General features: G+C 43.9%; 1 protein-coding gene and 1 long non-coding RNA gene across 2 annotated transcripts; one reads left to right on the top strand and one right to left on the bottom strand.

The window, feature by feature from the left end:
- Positions 1-2921: 2921 nt before the first annotated feature.
- LOC125354381 lies at positions 2922-19960 on the bottom strand. Its single transcript, XR_007211484.1, has 3 exons — positions 19790-19960; positions 3885-3891; positions 2922-2932 (listed from the first exon to the last, which is right to left on the bottom strand). It is a non-coding gene; the product is annotated as an uncharacterized LOC125354381 (long non-coding RNA).
- Positions 18151-18415, top strand: LOC125354380 (small integral membrane protein 30-like). The gene has a single exon (XM_048349975.1). It carries the CDS (start codon positions 18236-18238, stop codon positions 18413-18415), a length of 180 nt encoding a protein of 59 aa, XP_048205932.1. The 5' UTR covers positions 18151-18235.
- Positions 19961-21077: the final 1117 nt, after the last annotated feature.

Below are 21077 nucleotides of genomic sequence, written 5' to 3'. Positions count from 1 at the left end.
TGAAATCCCATGCAAAAATAAAAAATTGGCCAGAAAGGACTAAAGGTGTGGGTAAAGTTGTAAGACACTAGCCATGAGCAAGCAAGTCCAGGAAGCCTAAAGCCCTGAGTTCAAGACTGATACTGGCAAAAAAAGAGAGAGAGAGAGAGAGAGAGGGAGGGAGGGAGGGAAGGAGGAGGGAGGGAGGGAGGGAGGAAGGAAGGAAGGAAGGAAGGAAAGAAGGAAGGAAGGAAGGAAGGAAGGAAAAAACGGGTAAACAGGTAGCTATGTCTCACTGTGAGAGGTTTCATATGACAAGTGGTATTGGCTAAGACTTTCTGGACTGCAGGAGTCATCAGTGCCATCTGAATAAGCCTCAGGCAAAAGGGCTGTTGCTTGGAAATGGAGAGTAGAAATATGGCCAGATTCCCCCAACCCACTCTCTCAACCATGTTCAGTGTCCTGATCAGACTTCTATTTAACAATAAACATTAAAAAAATCAGTATTAAACCCCTCAAGAGGAGGGGGGGCAGCTGGGAATGTGGCTTAGTGGTTGAGTGCTTGCCTAGCATGCATCAAGCCCTGGGTTTGATTTCTCAGCACCACATTAACAGAATAGGCCAGAAGTGGCCCTAGCTCAAGTGGTAGAGTGCTAGCCTTGAGGAAAAAGAAGCTCAGGGACAGTGCCCAGGCACTGAGTTCAAGCCCCAGGACTGGCAAGGGAAAAAAACACGATATTTTCAAATGAGCAATTGAATACTCATGCTAACAGGTGCCAGTGTTTCACACTTGTAATCCTAGCTACTCAGGAGGCTGAGATGTGAGAATCAGGGTTCAAAGCCAGTCCCAGCAAGGCAAGAACGTCCCTGAAACTCTTACCGACTAGCCACCCAAAAGTCACAAGTAGAGCTGTGACTTGAGTGGTAGAGCACTAGCCTTGAGCAAACAAGCTCAGGGACAGCACCTAGATCATGAGTTCAATCCCCAGGACTGGCACGCTTGCGCGCGCGCGCGCACACACACACACACACACACACACACCTCATGCAGTGCAGTTATGAAAGTTTCTGCTACTTTTGTTGGACATGAAAGGTCATACATGACACCAGCTGGGGAATTGGAAAGCTCCCTGGTTGTCAAAACAAGGGCTCTCTTGGGAGCTCTCCAGGGTACTGGACTGTCTACAATTAATTGGTTAGAATCTACCCTTCTTTTTCTCTCTTTCCTTCCTTCTTTTTCATTTCTTTTTTCTGTTCTTTACTTCTCACTTCTGTTCCTTTTCTTTTCTTTTCCTTTCTGTTTGCCAGCCCTGGTACTTGAACTCAGGGCTTGGCCACTGTCTCTGAGCCTCTTTGTGCTCAAGGTTAGTGCTCTATCACTTGAGCCACAGCGCCACTTCTAGTTTTTTCCTCAGTAGTTTATTGGAGATCAGAGTCTCATGGACTTTTCTGCCCAGGCTGACTTCGAACTGTGATCCTCAGATCTCAGCCTCCTGAATAGCTAGCTATGAGCCACCAGCACCTGGCTTTTTCTTTTATTTTTTTTAATTATGTAAGATGTTATAGAGCTCAGGTTGACTATAAGCATACAGTCCTCCAGGCTCAGACTTCAAAGTGCTGGGATTACAAATGTGCACTACCATGCCCAGCTTCAACTATTTCTTTGGGTAATTTAGTTTCTTGGATGAGTTTCCAATAGGTTTGAACTCTCCACTTTATGCTGATACCTTCAAAATCTATAGAACCAATTGTTCTTCCTCAGCTCTTGTTTCATTTCTATTGCCACTAGCCTTATAAGAAATAATTCTGGGACATGATAAATTATACAGGACTCTAGGCATTCACACACAGTGAGAACAAAGGAGGTTACTCTTAGGTGAGTAACACAAAGGTGCAGTGCCTATGTGTATCTGATGATATAAAACAATATTTATCGAAATAAACTCCAGGAAGTGGAAATGAGAGGATTTTCTTTGTTGCTATTTTTGTTTTCTTTTTGCCTTGATTGTTCTGTTTGTCCATCTGTCTTTGGGACAGTAGGGGGGGACATAGAAATGGAGGGACAAAAGGTGAACAAACACAGCAGTGATGCTCACTAGACACTATGTGGAAAATAAACTAAAATTTGTGGGAAGGGCTGGGCACTGATGGCTCACACCTGTAATCCTAAAGACTCAGGAAGCTGAAATCCGAAGATCATGGTTCAAAGCCAGCCCAGGCAGGAAAGTCTGTGAGACTTTGTTTTTTGTGTGTGGGTTTTTTGTTGTTGTTGTTGTTGTTGTTTTTGCTGGTCTTGGAGTTTGATCTCAGGGCCTGGGCACTGTCCCAGGGCTTCTTTTGCTCAAAGCTAGTGCTCTAGCACTTGAGCCATAGCACCACTCCCGGTTTTTTCTGTTTATGTGGTACTGAGGAATCAAACCTAGGGCTTCATGAATGTTAGGCAAGCACTCTACCACATAGCCACATTCCCAGTCCCAAGTCCATGAGGTTTTTATCACCAATCAACTACCAGAAAACTAGAAGTGGGGGCTGGGGATATAGCCTAGTGGCAAGAGTGCCTGCCTCGGATACACGAGGCCCTAGGTTCGATTCCCCAGCACCACATATACAGAAAACGGCCAGAAGCGGCACTGTGGCTCAAGTGGCAGAGTGCTAGCCTTGAGCGGGCAGAAGCCAGGGACAGTGCTCAGGCCCTGAGTCCAAGGCCCAGGACTGGCAAAAAAAAAAAAAACTAGAAGTGGTACTGTGCCTCAAAGTGGTAGAGCACTAGCTTTGAGCTGAAGAGCTCAGTGGGGACAATGCCAGGCCCAGAATTCAAGCCCCACTACCACCACCAACAACAAAGATGAATTTGTGTGTGGGAAGGGAGGGAAAAACTAGAAAACAGCAAGAGAAAGGATGACATTGTCAAAAAAGAAATGTACTCTTTACCTGACTTATGTAACTGCAACCCCTCCGTACATCACCTTTATAATAAAAATTAAAGCTGGGTGCCAGTGGCTCATGCCTGTAATCCTAGCTATCTGGAAGTTGAGATCCGAGGATCACAGTTCAAAGCCAACCAGGGCAGAAAAGTCCCCAAGCAACTCTTATCTCCAATTAACCACTCAAAAACCTGATGTGGCTCTGTGTCTCAAGTGGTAGAGTGCTAGCCTTGAGCACAAAGAAGCTCAGGGACAGCACCTAGACTCTTTGTTTAAGCCCCAAGACTGGCAAAAAAAAAAAAGATGACCAGGCCAAATATCCACATCTAAACCAGAATTTAAAAAAATAATAAAATAAAATACATGGTGGGCTGGGAATATGGCCTAGTGGTAAGAGTGCTTGCCTCATATACATGAAGCCCTGGGTTCAATTCCCAACACCACATATATAGAATATGGCCAGAAGTGGTGCTGTGTGCCCAGGACTGGCAAAAAAAATAATACATGGTATACTCTTAGGAAACATAAAGACAACGTCTACATGCCTCTTTTATATAAATTTTTATACATAATCAAAATGAGCTTGAATATATGGAAAAAAGAGATCTCTTTTTTAAATTATTTTTGGTGAGTCTTCTTTTCCTTATGTGTGGTGTATATCTTCACAGCATGTGGGGGAGAGGGCATAGAACAAGATAAAAAGGGTGAACAAGTACAGCTGTGGCACCCATTGGACATGGATGAAAGTGAACTATAGGAGCTGGGGATATGGCCTAGTGGCAAGAGTGCTTGCCTCGTATACATGAGGCCCTGGGTTCAATTCCCCAGCACCACATATACAGAAAATGGCCAGAAGTGGCGCTGTGGCTCAAGTGGCAGAGTGCTAGCCTTGAGCGGGAAGAAGCCAGGGACAGTGCTCAGGCCCCTAGCCCAAGGCCCAGGACTGCCCCCCCCCCCACAAAAAAAAAAAAGAAAGTGAACTATACAACTCCTGGGTAGAGCTGGGAAGAAGGGACTAGGAGAAAATGAGGCAAGAAAAGACACTGTATGAAAAAATGTGCTCATTGCCTGACTCATGTAATTGTAATCACTCTGTACATCACCTCTATAACAATAAGGTAAATTAATTTTAAAAATACATGGTCGAGGGGCTGGGGATATGGCCTAGTGGCGAGAGAGCTTGCCTCGTATACATGAGGCCCTGGGTTCGATTCCCCAGCACCACATATACAGAAAATGGCCAGAAGTGGCGCTGTGGCTCAAGTGGCAGAGTGCTAGCCTTGAGCAAAAAGGAAGCCAGGGACAGTGCTCAGGCCCTGAGTCCAAGGCCCAGGACTGGCCAAAAAAAAAAAAAAAAATACATGGTCCATAGGTACAGTAGTGCATACCTACAACTTTCAAGACTTAGGAGGTGGACATAGAAGGATCATGATTTTGAGGCTGACTCAAGCAAAACCTAAGGACTTTATCTGAAAAAGAAACTAAAAAAGCAGAACTAGGATTATAGCTTAGGTAATAGAGTGCTTGTTTAGCGGGTACTAGGAGTCTGAGTTCAATGCCCAATGGCACCAAAAAGAGAAAGAGGGGAAGGAGAGAGAGCAGGAAAGAAGATAAGGGAGGGAGGGAAAAAGATAAATAGGAAGAAAGGAGGAAGGGACAGAGAAGGAAGAAAGCAAGCAAGCTAGGAAGGAAAGAAATGCATGGTGTTTGTGCTATCATTCTTCCTCAGTGCCAAGTACAGGAAGAGATAGAGCTGGGTGCCAGTAGCTCACGCCTATAACCTTAGCTACTCAGGAGATTGAGATCTGAGAATCACAGTTCAAAGCAAGCCCAGATAGGAAAGTCTGTGAGAATCTTATCTCCAATTAACCCCCAGGAAACAGGAAGTGGTGCTGTGGCTCAAAATGGTTAGAGCACTAGCCTTGAGAGAGAAAAAGCTCAGGGACAGTGCCCAGGCCCTGAGTTCAAAGACTGACCAAAAAAAAAAAAAAAAGACAGACAGATAGTACTATAGATAGAACCCAAATGCTAGGTAAGTGTTCTACCACTGAACCATACCTGAACCCTCATTGAAAACCTTCTTTTTTGTCAAAGGAGTGATAATTTCTACATAGTTCTTTCACTCTGATTACATAGGGAACTCAGTGTGAATGATCAGCATATCAAATTTTGTAATCATGTGAGAATAATTGGTCTGAATTTTGTTTCAGAGCACAAAAACTGCTGTGGTATTTACTTCTCTGTGAATCAATTGTAGTGCATAATGTCAAAACAATAGCCTGGCACCAAGAACTATAAGGGTAAAAATTATCCATGTACAGATGGTGGCAAGAGTGATCATTTAAACTCTAGAGGTGTAAATACCCTAACTATGCATTCAGAGTGATGAATGGCATAAAGATTCCCACAGTATTAACCTCCCTCCTACAAGCTGTGCTCATAAAAAGAGGAAACATAATCCATTCTATACATTTTCACAATCCAAGTTGCTGTAACCAGAGAAATTGAGAAATGGTCTTGGAAGGGTGAGCCCTCAATTGCTTTCAGGCCACAGAAGTCCAGTGGTTTATGGCTGGAGTCTCCTAACCCATTCAGCATTTTTAGCACTTACATGGACAATAGTTTCCCTGTGAATAGATTTGGTGGCCTTGGCTTTACAGTCATGCCACAACTTTTGCTTTAGCCTTCATTCTGCTATTGCTGCTAAGGAGCTTCTGTGAAAGAATTCTTCTGTTGCTCTATACCTCTTCATTATAATGAATTCTCCATATTTTCATAAAAGCATATATATATATACAAGCCAATAGTTGTCTCTAAAATACACAATTTCTAATGACAAATTGATTTTATTCCTAGAAAAATAAATGGTATAAATCAAAAATTAGTCATTGTACACACAGTAATTAATATTCTAGGGGCTGAGATTGTAGCTCAGCATTGGCCAAGCATGCCCAATGCCCTGGGTTCCATTCCCACATGGCAAGAACAAAAGAACTTTTTATTTTATTATTATTATTATTTGCCAATCCTGGGGCTTGGACTTGGGGCCTGAACACTGTCCTGAGCTTCTTTTGCTCAAGGCTAGCACTCTACCACTTGAGCTACAGCGCTTTTACTGTTTATGTGGTGCTAAGGAATAGAACCCAGGGCTTCATGCATGCTACCACGAAAGTACTACCATGAAACCACATTCCCAGCCACAAGATGAACATTTTCTTGAGGAGGAAGAGGAAGAAAAAAAAAGGGAGAAGAGGAAGTGAAAAATTTATTGTTTATTTAAACTGGAAGTAGAAGATATTAGGAGTGGGATTAAAAATATTTGTGAAGCCAGGCACCAGTGGCTAACGCCTATAATCCTAGCTACTCAGGAGGCTGAGATCTGAGCAGGAAAGTCCATAAGACTGTTATCTCAAGTAATTTTACAAAAAAAAAAAAAACAACCTAGAAGTAGAGTTGTGGTTTAAGTGGTAGAGTGCTAACTTTGAGCACAAAAAAGCTCAGAAACTACACCCAGGTGTGACTTTTAAGCCCTAGGACTAGCAGAAAAAAAAAAACAACAGAAAAAAGAAAAAAATGCACCTAAAGCAAGGACAGAAAATGATTCCCTTAATTAAATTAATTCCCTTAAATAAAGTTTTAATATGATTAATTGTAAGATATGACCATGAGGAAGAATAGAAAATGAAGTAACTCATTATCAAGATGTGTCTATAAAGTAAAGGGAATATTCAAACCACAACTCTCTCTTCTGGGATTTCTATTTTCATATTTGCTAGTTCCTCTTTCTCTACTAAGCCCTGACAATAGCCACAATATACCCCATTTACTTTCTTTTCCTTTCCATTCCTTCTCTCTTCCTTTTTTTTTTTTTGAGTCCTCAGGCCTCAGGACCTGGGCACTGTCCCTGAGCTTTATTGCTCAAGGCTATAGCACTCTACCACTTGAGCCACAGCACCCCTTCTGGCTTTTCTTATATATGTTGTGCTGAGAAATCGAACCCAGGGCTTCATGTATGTGAGGTAAGCACTCTACCACTAGACCATATTCCCAGCCCTTTCCTTTCTTTTTATTACTACTTTATTTTATCAGTTCATGGGGCTTAAACTCAGGGCCTGGGCACTGTCCCTAATTTTTTAGTACAAGACTAGCATTCTACCACTTTGAGCCACATTGCCAACTTACAGTTTTCAGGTGGTTAATTGGAGATAAAAATCTCACGGACTTTCCTGCCCTGGCTGGCTTTGAACTATGATCCTAAGATCCCAGCCTCCAGAGTGGCTAAGATTACAGGGTGTGAGCCACTGTCAGCACCCAGCTTGGTCTAGATTTCTCTGTTTCAAACCTCTTCCAGGGGCTGGGAATGTGGCCTAGTGGCAAGAGTGCTTGCCTCATATACATGAAGCTCTGGGTTAAATTCCCCAGCACCACATATGTAAAAAAATTGCCAGAAGTAGCGCTATGGCTCAAGTGGCAGAGTGCTAACCTTGAGCAAAAAGAAGCCATGGATAGATAGTGCTCAGGCCCTGAGTCCAAGGCCCAGGACTGGCAAAATAAATAAATAATTTGGGAAAAAAAATATCTCCTAGTCTTTTTGACCTGGACTTGCCTGTCTCCCTGACATTAGTTCTTTCTCTAGCACATTGGCTTGGACTAGACTTTAGTTTTGCATCTTCAAGTCCCTTTATAAAAGTGAAAATGGCTTCACTCTGTTTAATCCCTGATGTAACTACTGACTTTCCTCTGAAAAGTTGTTCACCCAGTGTTCAGGCAACACATGAAGGCGCAGAAAGTGAAATTCCAATAGCCCTTAACCATTAAAAGATGATGGCAGAAGATAAATTGCAAGTTAAAATGAACTGAAATAACATCCTATGCTTCTCAGAATGCTAAAACACAGGTGTGCCCGCTACATGCTTGCTTACTGGCATTACAGAAAGAAATGAGCTGCTGTTGAAAATGCAAGATGCCCAGCCTGCTTGAGGGCATTTCACAGTCATTTCAACTCTTTCTCCTCAGCCTGGAAATCTCACTTCTCACAATACACCCCAAAAGTATATTTATGTTGGTACAGAGTGAAAAACTGCAGATGTAGTTCAGTGCTCTGGGTTTAAACTCTAACATCAAAATTAGTGCTCTCTCCCTCCTTCCTCTCTCTCTCTCCCCCTCTCCCTCTCCCTCTCCTTCTCTGTGTTCATCTCTCTCACTTTTTCAACTCAATTTAAAACGTCTGTAAGTGAGGACTTTTAGGTAGTCCCTAAACTATTGTTTCCAGCTTGCATTTGGCTATCATTCACTAACTGGTGTCTGAGACCATGTTGTCTTCTGCCTCCAAAAAAGTCTCCCTAGGGCTGGGAATGTGGCTTAGTGGTAGAGTGTTGCCTAGCATGCATGAAGCCCTGGGTTTGGTTCTTTAGTACCACATAAACCGAAAAAGCCGGAAGGCGTGCTATGGCTCAAGTGGTAGAGCTAGAGCTAGCTCTAGCCTTGATCAGAAAGAGAATCTCAGGGACAGAGCCCAGGCCCTGAGTTCAAGCCCTAAGACTGGCAAAAACAAACAAAAAAAGCCTCCCTCTGAGAGGAAGTGCTAGATAAAGGGAAATTGGATTTGATCAGTACATGTGGATTCCATTAAATGTAAAACTGATACACTCTAATTAAAAAGCTTAAATAAGCTTGGTGCCATGGCTCTTGCCACCTGTAATCCTAGCTACTCAGAAGGCTGAGATCTGAGGGTCACAGTCCTAAGCTGGGAGTATGGCCTACTGGAAAGAGTGCTCGCCTTGTATACCTGAGGCCCTGGGTTCAATTCCTCAGCACCACATATATAGAAAAGGCCAGAAGTGGCACTGTGGCCCTAGTGGCAGAATGCTGGCCTTGAGCAAAAAGAAGCCAGGGACAGTGCTCAGACCCTGAGTCCAAGCCGTAGGACTGGCAAAAAAGAAAAAGAAAAAAGAAAGTCTGTGAGACTCTTATCTCCAACAAACTATAGCTCAAATGGTAGAGCACTAGTCTTGAGCAAAAGCTCAGAAACAGAGCCCAGGTTCAGAGTTCAAGCCTCAAGATGAACCAAAAAAAAAGGGGGGGGGCTAAATAATGAAAACAAATCACAAGTAAGACCTGTTAGTGTTTAAAAAATAAAAAATAAAAAGCAAGCCAGGCACTGATGGCTCATACCTGTAGTCCTAGCTACTCAGGAGGCTGATCTGAGGATCTCAGTTCAAAGCCACACCAGACAGGAACATCCCTGAGATGCTTATCTCCAATTAACCACCAGAAAAACTGGAAGTGGCACTGTGGCTCTAAGTGGTAGAGCACTGGCTCCCTGGAGCCCCTACCATATCAGGTCAGAATGGGGCTGACCAGCCCAGTCAAGTCCAGCACAGAGGCTTGCCAGGACCCCCTCCCCACTGCCTGGTTTCCCCAGATGCCTGTTAAGCCAGGTCCCTGGGGTTCAAGCCCATCCCTACTCTCCACAGGAGGAGAGCAGAAACTGAAGTGGGGCCATGGCTCAAAGTGGTAGAACACTGGCCTTGAGCTGAACAGCTCAGGGTCAGCATCCAAGCCCAGGCCATAGTTGTCCTCCTAAGTTATTCTTCTGAAACTTCTGATCATGTCATTCTTGTTTCTTTCTTTGTTTCTTTGTGCCAGTAGTGGGACTTGAACTGTGAGCCTCTCTTGCACCTTTTTTGTGTTTTGTTTTAACTCATGACTGGTTCTACCATTTGAACCACTTCTCTAGCTCCAGTTTTTTGCTGGTTAATTGGAGGCAAGAATCTCTCAGATGATGCTTGTTAGGAAAATGGAAAAGGAATCGGCTGGACTCAATCATTAACAGGTGAGGACTGTTTATTGCAGAGCAGTGAGCGGCACAGACCTTCCTGCAGGATTGGAGCTTATGCCAGGGACTGAATTTTGAGGTGGGCTTATATAGCCCTTAACAAGGAAGCAGAAAACAGAAAATTGTCTCTTAGGGGCCCAGGGTGATGTCCTTGATCAGGCCCACAGTGGTATGCTCCACCTGGGGTGAGGGGCTGTTGTCCCCTGGGGACCATGGGTGGTATCCATGGCCAAGCCCAGATTGTAATACCCTGCCTGTGGACAGGCAGGTCAAGTCTGTTCAGTTGTGCCTGGAATCTTTCATGACCTGGGGGAATAAGTAAGGGAATCAGTCCTTCAGGGCTGGGAATGTGGCTTAGTGGTAGAGTACTTACCTAGCAGGCATGAAGCCTTGGGTTTGATTCCTTAGTACCATACAAACAGAAAAAGCCAGAAGTGGTGCTGTGGCTCAAGTGGTAGAACACTAGCCTTGAGCCAAAGAAGCTCCAGGACAGTGCCCAGGCCTCAAGCCCCATGATTGGCAAAAGAAAAAAAAAAGAAGAAGAAGAATCTCTCAGATTTGTCTGCCTGGGCTAACCTCAGATCTGGAAGATCAGATCTTAACCTTCTGCATACCTAGGATTGCAGGCATGAGTCACAGGTATCCGCTTTCATTCTTGTTCTTAAAAGATCTCTGTTTCCATAACACAAGAGCAACCTTCCCAGGCCTAGGATCCAAACCTTTCTTTGCTGGCTGCTATCCCTGAGACCTCTGCAGTGCACCCCACTCTCAGTCCCAGTTCAGTAACATTCTCCCAAACCAGCATGCCCTTTCCTGGTCCTGGGTCTTCTGCCCTGTTTTTCCCTCCTTGGGAGAACTTCCAGGATGACCTCACTCTCATCCATCAAGAGCCAGTTCAAAAGGCCTAGACTTTTGTCCTTCCAGTGCCCAAATTAGAATTTCCTTCCTCTGTGCTTCCATTCACATTGTTTTTACTTCCATTTTACTTTTTCACAATGTGATTTATTTAGACTTCCTTATCTGCATCTTCCTTTTAGCCTGAGCTCCCCAAAAACAAAGGACTAAGTCTTCTCTCCTGGTGTACTGAAAGCTCAGTGCACAGCATGAGTAAATGATGAATCTACACTTAGGTATACATGTTTCCATTTGTTTAAAGTGTTTCTTTTTGCCTATGCTTTGCCTATGTTTTGTTTTGTTTGTTCTTGTTTTGGTGCTGGTGCTGGAGCTTTGAACTCAGGCCCTGGAGCTCTCACTTGGCTTTTTCACTCAAGGATGATGCACAAGGGCTCCTCTTCCTTCAGACTGGGCCCCCCCTCCCACACTGTCTTTCCATCTGGACCACTCACCAACCATCTGTGATTTAGCTTCATGAAAGACATTAGTCATAATAGAGTAAGAAAAATCAAACATAGTCACTGCAGTTATTACCAAACCTAAATCCTTTCTCCCCAATCTATACTGAAAACCCGGCAACATTTGCATTGTGGAGTGCTTGCCTAGTATGCATGAAGCCCTGGGTTCAATTCCTCAGCACCACATAAACAGAAAAGGACAGAAGTGGCACTGTGGCTCAAGTGGTAGAGTGCTAGCCTTGAGAAAAAAAAAAAAAAGCCAGCGACAGTGCTCAGGCCCTGAGTCCCAAGCCCTAGGACTGGCAAAGATAAATAAACATATTATAGGATTATAGGATTGATTATGATGATTGTTGCTGAAGGACTGGACTTTCCCCTCTTGGCCCGATCCTTTTATGTATCTAAAAACTATGAATGAGGCTGGGAATGTGGCCTAGTGGTAAAGTGCTCCTCTAGTATACATGAAGGCCTGGATTCGATTCCTCAGCACCACATATGTAGAAAAAGCCAGAAATGGCGCTGTGGCTCAAGTGGTAGAATGCTAGCCCTGAGCAAAAAGAAACCAGGGACAGTGCTCAGGCCCTGAGTTCAAGACCCAGGACTGGCAAAAAAAAAAAAGAAAGAAAACAAAAATAAAGACTATGAATGAAGGATTGACTCCTGCCTAATCAAGCAATGTACCAAGTGTGTGCTCACTCTACATGCTTGTCAACAGGCAGATCATTCTGGTCTTGGCCCCAGGAGACAACAGTCCCTCACCCCAGGTGAAGCATTCCATTGTGGGCCTGGCCAGGGACATGCCATTGGCCCCAAAGAAACTGTGTCCTTGTTAAAGCCCTATATAAGCCCACTCCAAAATCCAGTCGCTCCTACAACCTCCAAACCCATAGAAGGTCTTTGCCCCTCATAGGCAAGAAACAGTGCTGGCCTAATCATTTTCCATTCTCCATTTTCCAAACAGTTGCATCTGTCTGTGGCCATACTAAAATCCCTTGTGTAATGTAATTTAATTAGCCAGGCACTGGTGGCTCACACCTGTAATCCTAACTACTCAGGAGGCCAAGATCTAAGGATTGTGGTTCAAAGCCAGCCCAGACAGGAAAGCCTGTGAAACTCTTACCTCCAATTAACCCCCAGAAAACCAGAAGTGGTGCTGTGGCTCAAAGTGTTAAACTGCTAGACTTGAGTGGAAAAGCTCAGAGACAGCACCCAGGCCATGAGTTCAAGCCCCATAACCAAATGAATGAATAAATAAATAAATAAATAAATAAATGTACTATATGAACTGATCTCAACAAAGCCATTTTTAAAATATACTAAATTAGAAGGCATTGTCCTCTCTTCTGAAGTCTATTCCTAGACTTGTAACACTGTACGTATTTGCTATTTAACATCATTCTAGTTAAAGAACTTTAAATTTAACTTGAGTTTTCCTGTTTTTATTTGTACTGTGCCAATGGCCATTAGATATGCAATTACTAGAGTATTTATCCCAGGCCAAATCATCAAGAGTAAACATCTCATATGGGTCATAACTAATAGAAGCACATGCACTTCATTCACAGGACAGCCTCGACACTGCACCAAACTGTGTCTTGAGGTAGTGAAGCCCCACCCACACTGTCTTCAGCTTACTGCTGGCTGAGGAAGATGAGAAAGGAAAGTGTGAGCCATTCTCTCCCTTTCCTCCTTCCTTGGCATTCTCAGCACAAATGGCTGCAAATGCAGTGAAGCAGACTGAGTAAAAAAGCTCATGTGTAATAAGTTCCATGCCCGCTTATATTTCCTAGGACAGCCATTGCTTGCTTGCTTGCTTCCTTCCTTTTTTTTTTTTTTTGGCTGGTCCTGGGGCTTGAACTCAGGACCTGGACACTGCCCCTGAGCTTCTTTTACTCAAGGCTAGCACGCTACCATTTGAGCCACAGTGCCACTTCTGGCCTTTCCTGTTTATGTGCTACTGAGGAATCAAACCCAGGGCTTCATGCATGCTAGGGAAACATTCTACAACTAGGACACATTCCCAGCCCCAACTTGGGTTTCTTTCTCACAGCTGGTGCTCTACCACTGGAGCCACACCTCTAGGCCAGCTTTTTTGCTGGTTAATTGAAGATGGAGTCTCGTGGACATATCCCCCCCGGAGCCCTTCAGAGAAAGAGAAGGCCATGCCCCCAAAGCCAAGCGTCCTTGGCCCCAGAGGTGATGGGCCCTGGGCCTGGAAAGTTCTCTGGCGGGGTACCGAGTGACAGAGAACCTGAGCAGCAGTTTCACTCACCAGAGTAGTGAAGTGGTGTGGAGGTGGATGTGGAGGCCAGCGATGGTATTGGTGAAAAGTCCCAAGTAGCCTCTCGCAGCAGTTCAGTTCACAGAAAAAAGGCTATCAGGACTGGGGATACTCCCAGAAAAAAAAGGAGAAAAACTGGGGAATTCCGCCTGTCCTGACTCAAAGCCCTTCCCCAGTCAAGGCACCATATATGTAAGGCTTATTAAAGTAGGTAGCCGGTAAAGGAGAACGCCATATGATATTCAGGCAGGAGAGAAAGTTTATTACTGAACTGCAGGGCTGTGACCCAGATGATGCATGGTGGGAGAAAAGGAGCGACCCCCACCCAGCCCTGCCTTATGTAGGGCAGGGGCAGGAGGGTGTGGCCAGGTGGATTAGGATGTGACCTCAGGGAAATGAGGAAGTAACTGCCTCCAGGTATGCTGGTTACCCAGGTAACTGGGTGGAGACTTAACCAGGTGGGGGGGCGCATCTGCTTGGAGCCCTCCCAGGGCTGACCTTACAGTTAGTATCTCACTTTTTTCTCTAGCTGGTATGACAGGTGTATGACCATGCCCTGATTTTTCTGTTGAGATGAGATCTTTGTTGGGCTAGCCTGAAACCACAATTGTCCCCATCACAGCCTCCCAAGGAGCTGAGTGACAGGTGTACACCATCATACCTGGTAAGATCCTTTATCTATAAGAAGTAAATCTATGGCTGGGGATGTGGCTTAGTGGCTTCATGCTTGCCACATATATAGAAAAGCCAAAAGTGGTGCTGTGGCTCAAGTGGTAGAGTGCTAGCCTTGAGCAAAAAGAAGCCAGGGACAGTGCTCAGGCCCTGAGTTCAAGCCCTAGGACTAGCACAAAAAAAAAAAAAGCAAATCTAAATAGGCACTGGTGGTTCATAACTGCAATCCTAGTTACTCAGGAGGCTGAGATCTGAACTGAGATGGCAGTTCAAATCCAGTCCAAGCAGGAAAGTCTGTGAGACTCATCTCCAATTAATCATCACAAAACCAGAAGTGGTGCTGTGGCTGAAAGTTCTAGAGCACTAGCCTTAAGCAAAAAGAGCTCAGGGACAGCGCTCAGGCCCCAAGTTCAAGCCTCACAATGGACTTAAATAAATATATATGTTAAATATGTGTATGTGTATATATGTATATATACATATATACATTGGTAATCTATGTGCATATATATATATATGTTTCTTTTTTTTTTTTTTTTGCCAGTCCTGGGCCTGGGACTCAGGGCGTGAGCACTGTCCCTGGCTTCCTTTTGCTCAAGGCTAGCACTCTGCCACTTGAGCCACAGTGCCACTTCTGGCCGTTTTCTGTATATGTGGTGCTGGGGAATCGAACCCAGGGCCTCATGTATACGAGGCAAACGCTCTTGCCACTAGGCCATATCCCCAGCCCCTAAATATATGTTTGTTAAAGTAGGTAGCCAATAAAGGAGAACACCACACAGTATTAAGGCAGGAGAAAAAAAGTTAATTTCAAATAAAATTAGTTAAAGACAAAAACAAAAAGAAAAAAAAACTAAGCCTGGAACAATTTAGTTCATTGCTCATAATTGCCCTTGTAGTTTAGGCCTCTGAAGCAGCAAGATCTGAGCAGGTCCTAAGATTTCCTTTCCCTGAAACCCAGGCTTCCAGCTGCCATGGTATTTATGCTCATTTGGCAGTGTAGTGGGGTGTACTGGACACAGAATAGATTAAACCCCCAAATACACCAAGCAGATACTTTCTGTCTACATTCCCCACTTTGTAGCTATACCTTCTTTCCCACTACCCCTCCCCCCTTCCCAGCTTCTGATCTGTGGCTTCTCTTTGTTCAGGGGAGTCCTTTGATCAAATCTGACACCTCGTGGTTCAACTCAGGCTTTGCCCTGTAATGTCCCCAGGGCTTCTCTGATTGAATCTAACCCTTACTCTGCTTCTTTAGGAGCTCGGTTTTACCATGTCCAGGTGTAGCCACCAGAATGCCAGATGCTAGTCAACAGTTGGTACTGTGAAAATTAACTGTGAACATCAAATGTACCTCACTTTTAAAAAAAATTTTTAAACCCAAGAAATATTTTTCAGATGAGATGACATGTTCTAATTCTCATGCTTAAATGTGAACTTCTTTCATAATAACTCACTAGCTTGAACAAGAAGTATGCAATAATTAACTTTTCAACATTGCTTTGAAAGTTAATCTTTCCATATTTACTATGCATTTACTAAAAAAAATACTTGTAAGAAACATCAGAATCTATTTGCTCAGCAAGATAAAATTTGATCCATGCTCATTACAATACATGTATAGAAATGTAACAATAAGGGTGCTGGTGGCTCACACCTATAGCCTAATACTCAGGAGGCTTAAATCTGAGCATCACAGGGGCTGGGGATATAGCCTAGTGGCAAGAGTGCCTGCCTCGGATACACGAGGCCCTAGGTTCGATTCCCCAGCACCACATATACAGAAAACGGCCAGAAGCGGCGCTGTGGCTCAAGTGGCAGAGTGCTAGCCTTGAGCGGGAAGAAGCCAGGGACAGTGCTCAGGCCCTGAGTCCAAGGCCCACGACTGGCCAAAAAAAAAAAAAAAAAAAAAAAAAATCTGAGCATCACAGTTTGAAGCCAGTTCAGGTAAAATTACCTGTGAGACTCTTTTTTTTTTTTTTTTTTTGCCAGTCCTGGGGTTTGAAATCAGGGCCTGGGCATTGTCCCTGAGCTTCTTTTTGCTCAAGGCTAGCACTCTACCACTTGAGCCACAGAGCTGCTTCTGGCCTTTTCTGTTTATGTGGTACAGAGGAATGGAACCTAGGGCTTCATGCATGGTAGGCAAGCACTCTACCACTGAGCCACATTCCCAGCCTGTGAAACTCTTATCTGCAATTAACCACCAAGGAGCCAGAAGTGAAGCTCAAGTGGTAGAGTGCCAGCCTTGATCAAAAAAAGCTCAAGGGTCTGGGAATATGGCCCAGTGGTCAGTGCTCAGGCCCTGAGTTCAAGCCCCAGGACTGACAAAAAAACTCAGGGACAGCACTTAGGCCCTGAGTTCAAGCTCTAGGACTGGCACACACGCACACACATACTCACGCACACACACACACACACACGATTATGATAGATACACATCAGTCTTCAAGGTTGGATTCTCTTGAAATAATACTGTTATTAAGCATGAGAGTAATTAAATTGTAATAAATTGTAATTCAAACACACTTTAATAACATAACAAATCTTTGTTTAGTGGAGCATTTCTAGAGAAGCCATCACATTTCTAGATTAAAAGTTTCTCCAACTGTATGTGCAATGTGAATTGGTGCTCCAAATGACCAAATCAGCTTCTACACAGCATTCTATCTATTTGCCACACTTTGTAGGCAGGTTTGGCTAAGCAGGTGGTCTGTAGCTTGCAACTGACAAAATAAACCAGCTGTTACATTTACCCAGCACTTTAATGAAATGCTTAATCACTCTTTGTACACTTATTTCCAGTCCATAAACCCCTCCCAGATCACTGTCACCTCTTTACCTGTTGTAAATTCTAAGGTTAAATGAATCTTAGGATCCCTTGGAAGAAAATAAAATATCTGAGGGGCTGGGGATATAGCCTAGTGGCAAGAGTGCCTGCCTCGGATACACGAGGCTCTAGGTTCGATTCCCCAGCACCACATATACAGAAAACGGCCAAAAGCGGCGCTGTGGCTCAAGTGGCAGAGTGCTAGCCTTGAGCGGGAAGAAGCCAGGGACAGTGCTCAGGCCCTGAGTCCAAGGCCCAGGACTGGCCAAAAAAATAAATAAATAAATAAAATAAAATATCTGAATGATCTTAAACTCTTTTGAAGGTTTATGATTTTTTTTAAATAAATAAGATCTGATAGCTTTCTTCAAGTTAGCTTTGGAGCAAAATAAAAGGGAAAGTTCAACTGTTTGATCTTGAATTAGTCCCCTAACATACTTGATCTTCAAAATTACAACACTAGGATGGTGAAATATGGATACTGAGTCTAAGTAATAGCATCTTGTCCCCACCACCATCTTGGCATCTTAATAGATGCCAAGGTAATTATCATCCAGTCCTAACAACTCTAGAAGCAATATAAGTCATTCTTTGAACCACAGCTATGTTATGGGTTATTAAGCACTCTAGAGGTGATATAGGTTCCACTTTTTTCTTTTCTTTTTGCCAGTCCTGGGGCTTGGACTTGGGGCCTGAGCACAGTCCCTGGCGGCTTCTTCTTCTTCTTCTTCTTCTTCTTCTTCTTCTTCTTCTTCTTCTTCTTCTTCTTCTTCTTCTTCTTCAAGGCTAGCATTCCACCTCTTGAGCCACAACACCACTTCTGGCTTTTTCTGTGTATGTGGTGCTGAGGAATCAAACCCAGGGCTTCAGGCATGCTAGGCAAGCACTCTACCTCTAGCCACATTCCCAGCCCTTGGTCACTCTTTGAATTGCAGATGTGTCATGTGATGTTTAGCACCAGGTCTTGCTCCAGAGAATTCTTGCCCTAAGCCCCAGATTGCTCCATCTAGCTGGATTTGCTTCATTAAACACACTTTCCTTACAATCATGTAAATTTTTGCCTTTATAAGCTTTGTATTAACTGGATTTGACACTGGAGTTCTTTTGGGTCCCCTCAGGTCCCCTCACTTTGGCAACCTTTGTAATAACTACTCTAACTGTGGCTTTTCTGTATCAGGTGATCAAATCCCTGTATAACAATGGTATCTGCTCTTTTACTTAAGAGTATCTAGCCTCCTCCCCACCATTCATGCAACGGCTGCTTCCTGGAAGCCTCAGCATCTGGAGCTCCAGAAAGGAAATATTTCAGATAGAACTTTATTTCATTTCTTTGGAGCCCTCAGATCTCAAGATCCCAACATCATGACCTCCATTTCTGCACAGATGCTGGTAGTCCTCAATTCACTGTTTTTGTTTCTGCCTATTGTAGAAGCAGTAGAAGCTGGAGATGCAACTGCTGTCTTGTTAGATGTAGTTCTCAGCATTACAGGCATTTGTGCTTGCTTAGAAGTTTATTCAAGAAAGAGAAATGGACAGATGTGACTTTTGCAAGGCTCCTCAGAAGTCAGTCTTCACCTTGACACCCTCAAAACCTTTACTGAACATTGATCTCTGAAGTTCCCAGCAAACCTAAATAGGATAATTTCACATTTGTAGTCCTTTCCCATAAAATAGGAACAAAGATTTGTTCAATGTGGGGAAAAAAAATTCTTCATAGCGAAAAATGCACTGAAAAAATGCAGCCTTTCATTTGTATTTACTGTTTAGAAAGATGGTCAAAGAAGAAAGATGACTCAAGTTTGTGTAAGTAGTTTTTCATAAGCATTCTCAAAGCATGTGAAGTTGAAAGAAGAAAGCTTTGTTCCAAAATCCAGCAAATCATTATTCAGTTACAATCAGCTAGGGAAATGCTAACAACTGCCACCTAAATTGTTGAGGAGCTCTTTATTCCATGTTTGTATTAGATTGTTTTTGTTTTATTTTACTTAGCTATTGAAGAGCAAAAAATTGAAACTGTTATCTCTGGGGTGGGGAAGAGGAAGTTAAAAAAAGAACAACTAGGGGCTGGGAATATGGCCTAGTGGTAAAGTGTTCGCCTTGTGTACATGAAGCCCTGGGTTCGATTCCTCAGCACCACATATATAGAAAAAAGCTGGAAGTGGTGCTGTGGCTCAAGTGGTAGAGTGCTAGCCTTGAGCAAAAAGAAGCCAAGGACAGTGTTCAGGCCCTGAGTCCATGCCCCAGGACTGGCAACAAAAACAAAACAAAACAAAAAAACAACAACTAGACACTGACTATATTACAAATCCCAATGTTAATGACATCTAACAGAGAAAGAACAAGGTATTGGGCTTCATATGGTCAAGTATACATATAATTGTTTGGTCGGCCCAGAGAACAGCCCCTCCCCTCTTCCTAACTCCAGTAATCACCTGACTGTGAGTCAGCAAAAGACCTACTTCCTCATCTTTTCTATGAACCTTACAGTAATTCCAGCCATTCAAGAGGCAGAGATTAGAAGTATCAATGTACAAGTCGTACAAGTCCAGCCCAAGCAAAAAGTTAGCAAAGGGCTGGGAATATGGCCTAGTGGCAAGAGTGCTTGCCTCGTATACATGAAGCCCTGGGTTTGATTCCTCAACACTACATATATAGAAAATGGCCAGAAGTGGCTCTGTGGCTCAAGTGGCGGAATGCTAGCCTTGAGCAAAAAGAAGCCAGGGACAGTGCTCAGGCCCTGAGTTCAAGGCCCAGGACTGGCAAAAAAAAAAAAAAAAGTTAGCAAAACCTCATCCACAAATAACACACCAGATCTGGTGTTTCACACTTGTAATCCTATCTAACAGGAAGCACAGGTAGGAAGTGTAAGATTCGCTGGCAGAAAAGAGTTTATGGGGGTGGGAAGAAGAAGCAAACTGTGGGCCTGCAGGAGACAGGAGAGGGAAGGAAGAAGAGAAAGAGAGAGGACTCCTGTTGAGCCGGATTATATAGGGAAAAGTAGGAGGCAGGACCACAGTGGATAGGGAAGTGATCTCAGAGCTTGGGGAACCTCTCACTATGAGGGAGGCATGACCAAGGCAGTCCAGGAAATGACCTCAGTGGATGAGGACGTGGCCTCAGAGTCTGGTGTCCTTTGCCAACTCACAGTCCAGTGACTGACAGGTGATTGCTGGTTTCAGCCAGGTGAAGAGGAAGGAGGGAGAGGCTGTTCTCCCATGGTTCACTGTCATCACCAGGAAAAAAAGTCAAGGCTGTTGTGCCAAGTAACGAAACCACCACCAAGAAGACCACCGAGACTCAGACATTCCGAAATGCAAAAGCAAGGCAAGGCTTTATTTAAGCAAGCTGCAACTCGGGCCTCGTCCTACCCACCAACACAGCAGAGGTTAGGAGGGAGCCTTGAGCTGTGATTACACAGGGCTTATAAAGCCAAAGAACAAGGTTACAACAATCAGGTGTTCAAGCAAGCAAGATTAGGACACAGGTACAAATCTGATTGGCTCAGGGTTGGATTCTAAAATGGGGTTCACGTGGTAAAATGGGGCCTGACTTCAAAGTCTGGCACTTCATTTCCCCCTTTTTCTTTTTGGTACCTTGGGAGCCAATCATGGCTCCATTCTGTTCATTTCAATGGCTTGCATGTCTAGGGGATGATATAGAGGTAAGGCATGGGCCAGTAGGGCCCAAAGTAGTATCCGAAAATAACTCTGGTCCCTCAGTTTTAAAGGGGGGCAGATGGGTGAAGATCATCCATCTTCTGTAACTTCTTCAGGCTGACTCAGGGGCGTTGACCTTACCTAGCCAGGAACCTATAACCTTACCAAGGGACTGCAGGATTACTGCAAACTGAAAATTAACTTTCAGCGATACAGACTTACCATTAGCTGTATAGTGTTTAGTATCCAAATGTAAGCAACAAAATAATACATAAACTTCTCAGCTGTGCTCTAAGGGTCGGGTGGCTATACCTGTATTCCTGAGCAAGGCCAAAACTACCTAAAATAAGGGGTCACCTCCCTTTGGAGTGAGCTGCCAAAATAACATTAACATTAGCCTGGGTAGCAAGGAAAGAAGGCAAAAAGAAAATAACAATATTCTGTCTAACTTTCTTTTCTTGAGGTGAAGGCGAAGCGGCTGAGTCGGGTGCTTGGAGACTTCCCATCCACTACAGTAGTCATCGTCCAGGGCAAAAGGTTCAGCTGGC

The sequence above is a fragment of the Perognathus longimembris genome, chromosome 7 (assembly GCF_023159225.1).
Source record: "Perognathus longimembris pacificus isolate PPM17 chromosome 7, ASM2315922v1, whole genome shotgun sequence".
NCBI classification, from domain to species: domain Eukaryota; kingdom Metazoa; phylum Chordata; class Mammalia; order Rodentia; family Heteromyidae; genus Perognathus; species Perognathus longimembris.
The sequence above is the reverse complement of the archived record's forward strand: the minus strand, read 5'-3'. Positions and strand labels throughout refer to the sequence as shown.

Coding starts and splice junctions, on each gene's coding strand:
- LOC125354380 (XM_048349975.1), top strand. CDS start 18,236: ATGACCTCCATTTCTGCACAGATGCTGGTAGTCCTCAATTCACTGTTT.